The 4959-nt window shown below is 44.7% G+C and overlaps 1 protein-coding gene across 1 annotated transcript in view; it reads right to left on the reverse strand.

Annotated features, from left to right (window-relative positions):
- Positions 1-44: 44 nt before the first annotated feature.
- LOC147136844 (glutaminase kidney isoform, mitochondrial-like) overlaps positions 45-4959 on the reverse strand; it is a 28706-nt gene continuing 23791 nt past the window's right edge. Inside the window, exons 15-18 of the mRNA XM_086052224.1 lie at positions 3349-3410; positions 2927-3003; positions 2654-2717; positions 45-2402 (exon numbers count right to left, since the gene is read on the reverse strand). Of these exons, the coding sequence (XP_085908350.1) occupies positions 2255-2402; positions 2654-2717; positions 2927-3003; positions 3349-3410 (351 nt within the window). The 3' untranslated portion in view covers positions 45-2254. The remainder of the gene's footprint in view (positions 2403-2653; positions 2718-2926; positions 3004-3348; positions 3411-4959) is intronic.

The raw sequence follows: 4959 nt of genomic DNA on the forward strand, positions 1-4959 counted from the left end.
GGCCGTAATCACACTTGGGAGTCGGAAATGACCCAATTTTGCACTGAAGTGGTCCCCAAAGAAGCCTTTATTTGCTACAAATCATCTTCATCGATCTATGCCAGTGACGTTTCATGACAGACAGAACAATGAAATGATCTTCCGCTCCATAGCAGAAAGTGCAACAGAATCAAAAGCTTTGTGCTTGTGAGCGGCAGTAGGCACACGCTTTTTGTGACTTCTCTGTTTTGTGGCGTATTGTGCAATCGATTTTGTCATGTCAAGTATGTGCTTTGTCTTAATAAATGTTGGGAAACGCTGGAATAGACAAAAGTGCACCTCACCGACTCTATTACTCTGGCTGCATTCTTTTGGGAGAGGAAACGTCAATTATCCACTCCTCAGTGGCGGTCAAGCGGTCCGTCGACACTGCCGGAAGGTCCATCTGTCCGTCACTGACCCATCTTGCTGACAAACGTCAGAAACTTTGAAAAACTGACAGACTAGGCAGGTATTAGTGAGTCACCGAAATCCTCAGTAACCAGGTCAGCCCGTCGGGGACAGACTCCGTTTCGCTGACGGAACCGCGCGGGAATATACGCCGGGTTGCTTTGAGCGGACTTTATATGTGGAAACGCTTTGCGGTTCCTGTACAGTAGGTGGCGGTATGCGCCAAAGAGCTGTAATCTGCCAATGAACTAAGAGAAGAAGGAGAGAAAAAGACAGCAGCGTGGTGAATATAACCGCGATGGACCGGTGAAATTTACTGACGGTCCAAAAATAGCGACGACAAACAGTAATTTAGCAACGACGGAGTGACGGTGACAGATTTGATTCGGCTTGAAATAATGACGAATTGACGACGACGGACGGGTGGCCCGGTCGCCGGCAACATTTTCGGAGGCGCCCGCCTCTGCGTGTGTGTGTGTGTGTGTGGCATATATGGAGTATAGGTCATACACAGAGTTGGATTTCCATTCATTTCAGTAGTGAAAATGTTGATTTGAGATACAAGGCACCACCGCATGTTTTTTCTCACATTAAAACAGATCAATTTGAGCCGCAAATTAAGAGTCAATTTTGTACAATCATCACACAATGATCGCCAGCTGGGAAATTGGAGTCGTAATAATCGGAACTTTTTTATACTGCCACGGTTATCCGAGTAGCAGTGTGCTCATTTACTGCGAAAATGGAATGCGTAAGGTCAAGGGGTCACTGTGCTTTGCCGACTTACCTTGGCATGAAATGGCGGCCATTTGACATCTTTTTAAGTGACACATTTCACAATTACACAGAATATTACTATTCGGAGAAAAACAAATAAAAAAGCTATCTAACATCTTTAGTGGGTATAGTTTTTTTTTTTTTTTTTTTAAACAATCGCACATCAGCGTCTATTGCAAGTGGAGTTCTTTTCCGAAACGCCATGAATCCATTTAGAAAATTGTCCCAAATTTGCAAGCCTGATTTGTTATTAGTCTGAGCAAAATGAATAAATGTTAACACAAGTTCAATCCGTATACCAGAGGTCACCAACCTTTTAAAAGCATAGAGCTACTTTTCGGTTTCATACCCACTTCTGAAATAACAAATTTGCGCAAATAACCTTTAATTTTATATCAATGTGAAGAAAAAGATTGGAAACGGATCAATATCCAAATGCAGCACTTGATTTCTACAGCTCTGTGCAAGCGTTTACATTTGGTCACTTGCACAGCATTCCTAGGAAATGGCAATGTCCCTCCACGGGGGAGCTATTTTTAGAACAGGCCCGGGCTCCTCGTGCGGTCCTTGGCGGCTGCCAGCCGCCCACAGGCACCGCGTTAGTGACCTCTGCTATATACAAGCAATGCCTTTGTTATTTTCAATTTGGCATTTCGGAAAAGATCTCATCGTCATACTGAAAAATAGATTTCAAGTACATTCTTCTTCGTGTGAGTTGATAGTTAGAACGCTCTAAAAACGGATACACACAGTTGCACTCATCAAACGGCAGGATTGCAATAAACTTCTCCACAAATGTACAACGCTAATACAAATTCAGGACCATTTCCATTTCCACGCACGGCAACGACCACAATCAGAGAACGCACGACACGCCAAAAAAAAAACAACAAAAAAACAGAGCAATTTCCACTGAGATAATCGACGATATAGGTTGCTATTCAGCTCTTGTCATACTAAAGATAGAAGCTGCAGCCTGAAAGTGAAGCGTCCAAGCGGCGGTTGGAGACACGGACGACGACGGCGGCGGCGATGGCGGCCGGCGCTCCTACAGCAGGCTGTCCAAACTCTTCTCTGCGCTCTCCTTGTCAGCCGAGTCGTCGGCCGGCCGCTGTTTGTCGGCGTGCGGCTGCAGGATGGCCACCACGTCGTGGTGGCCGAAGTGCACGGCCTCGTCCATGGGCGTGTTCCCCCATCTGCGCGCACAAGGGATCCATTTGTCAAGCACGCGAGTTAGTTGTATTAAGTTCATTTTGTCTTCTTATCTATATTTGGACTGATTTGTTGTCTGTTATAAACAAATCAGTCCAAATAGAAGCACGCGACTTGCTCATGTGTGATTGCCCTTGGCTTAATTTTTTCCCTTTTTTTTTTTTCAATGTCAGGAAATGCTGTCATTTGAGCAGGGGTGTGTAGACTTTTTCTGCCAATCTCCGCAGACACCCACCTGTCTCTGGGGACCGGGTTGACCTTACAGGCCTCCAGCAGGAAACGCGCCACCTCCGTGTGACCTGCAAGCACAATTGCAGGTCAAATGCGTGCCCGCTAGGGTTCGGGCCTCAAGATTGTCTCAAACGTTCCACTTCCCAGACGGTGATGTCAGCAAATGATGGCTTTATGCAATTATTGCAAGCAAATGATTTGACATTTACATATTGTATTCATTTTAGTCCTTTCCACACATTTGATCAAATAATGTAGTTGTCTGTGTGTAGGCTACCCTCCGCCGCAGCCACGTGGAGGGCCGTTCTGGAGTCGTAGTCCCTCTGCTCCATGTCCATAGACGACAAGGCAAACCTGCACGACCCACAAAGCTTTACCGTCTCAATTTTCAAACAGGCAGCTCATTTTCACACAGACGCTTTCACAATCTAGATTTTTGTTTTTTTAACTTAAAAACATGCACGTCAATTTTTATCATCTAGATTTTTAAATTCTTAAAAACGTATGTGGGTCAATTTGACCCAGAGTGTCGTACCATCTCAATTTTCACATTTTAAATCATGCAAGTCAATTTGACACAGAGGGTACGTCATCTTTTTTTTTTTTACTTAAAAATATAGGCATCCATTTTTAAAATCGAGATGTTTCAATTCTTCAAACATGCAGTCCGCAGCTTAACGGGAGTGTTAAGTGGTTCACCTCCTCAGTGCGGAGACGTCTCCTGTGTAGGCGGCAAACAGCAAATTAATGACAGACTTGACCTGAAGACACAAACCACACGGTCACAATTGCTCATTTTGGACCTTCTTCGCTTTTGTGTCGACCGAAAAACCAGGGCTCCTTCCCTTCCCTTGGCCAGCTGGCAAAGCTCTTGAAACACAATCACGATGATATCCAGAGCTAGGCGTTCGGCCTATGCGACGGACCGCTCCGTCTATCCGCCTTTGAGCGTGGAAGTTGCTGGTCGAAGTTGGTTGACAAAACGCTAACGAAAGCCCGTTTAAAATGCTAGGCGGTCCGGCCTACAGGTGATTACCAGAGCTGGGCCATCCGTCTATCTGACGGGCCGGTCCGTTTATCCGTCACTGGCGGACGCCACTTTTGCTGACGAACGACGGAATTTTTTGGTTAAATAGACGGATTAAGCATAGACGGAAATTTCTTTATTTATTCCGCCATCCGTCATTAGTCGATGGCCACGGCATGCGAGGGGGGGAAAATAGTGAATTGTTGTTGCTTGGGGGACATATTTGAGTGAGGGACCAGGCCGTGAAGAGGCTTCCGAAGCACAGTGAGTCACTATTTCTCTTCAAACATCGTCCAGCGGAGGGGTTGTTGTGCTAGTGCTAGTGAAAGTTTAGTCGGACTCACCGACGGACGGACGTTTAAAATTAGAGGCGGACGGGCCCATAGACGGGTACTAGTTTTTTCGCCCCAGAAAAAAAGGCGATTGACGGACGACGGAAATGTACCCACGTTGCAGACGGATGACGAATAACGGACGCTCGATTTTTAGTAAAATGCCCAGCTGATGATACCTTTTGTTGCATTCTGCCTGTCTGCTCTCCAAGCGCATAGCCCAAAATGTCACTCTTGCTTTTTACTCTCTGTCCCCACTTCATCGTCAACGAATATCTGCGAAAAAAACTATACCAGCATGAACCGTTTCCTGGCGGGAAAAAGGTTGGGGACCACTGCACTACTATACTGTAGTTTTTGAAAACATACTTGCAGTCATTATTTTAAAAATGTTTACAGCTGGCGCTCCTTAATTCCATCAGCATTGGGCTGCTCATTCCGGTGTGCGCACCTTGGCCATTAGGGGGCAGTGTAATACAGACATACTACGCAGATTTGATGAGGAAATACAGAAGACCGTGGCAACTAAGCTGCAGTAATATTAGTCATTTTTCGCACAGAATGTATTTGAATGCTGTTATATTGTCTGTTTACAGCATGTGTTCAGATAAAAATTGTTTAATAAAGCTTTATAGTTAGCACAACGCCTAATGTTGCCTGCCTGTGGTGATTAGCATTGTCTGTTAGCATTAAGCTAGCACTTTTTTAAGAACACGTGGTTGTTTTGGTGTAATTCTCTTAAGAGTAACTGTTGGAGCCACTTTCTCTGAAAGCAGTTGTATTTTTGTGTAAATCACTTATTTTTGTTTTTGGAATGAAAGTAAATCGTTTTGTTTTAGTTGAGATAAATTCATGTTGATTAGAAGTTGTTCTGTTGTTGAAGTCTTGACCTTTATGTGGTCATTTTTGTTTAGTATGGCCAGGTAAGGCTACTGCATTTAGAGGTGTGCC

Source organism: Filicampus tigris, chromosome 14, assembly GCF_054856515.1.
Source record: "Filicampus tigris isolate MCC_2025a chromosome 14, RoL_Ftig_1.0, whole genome shotgun sequence".
NCBI classification, from domain to species: Eukaryota; Metazoa; Chordata; class Actinopteri; order Syngnathiformes; family Syngnathidae; genus Filicampus; species Filicampus tigris.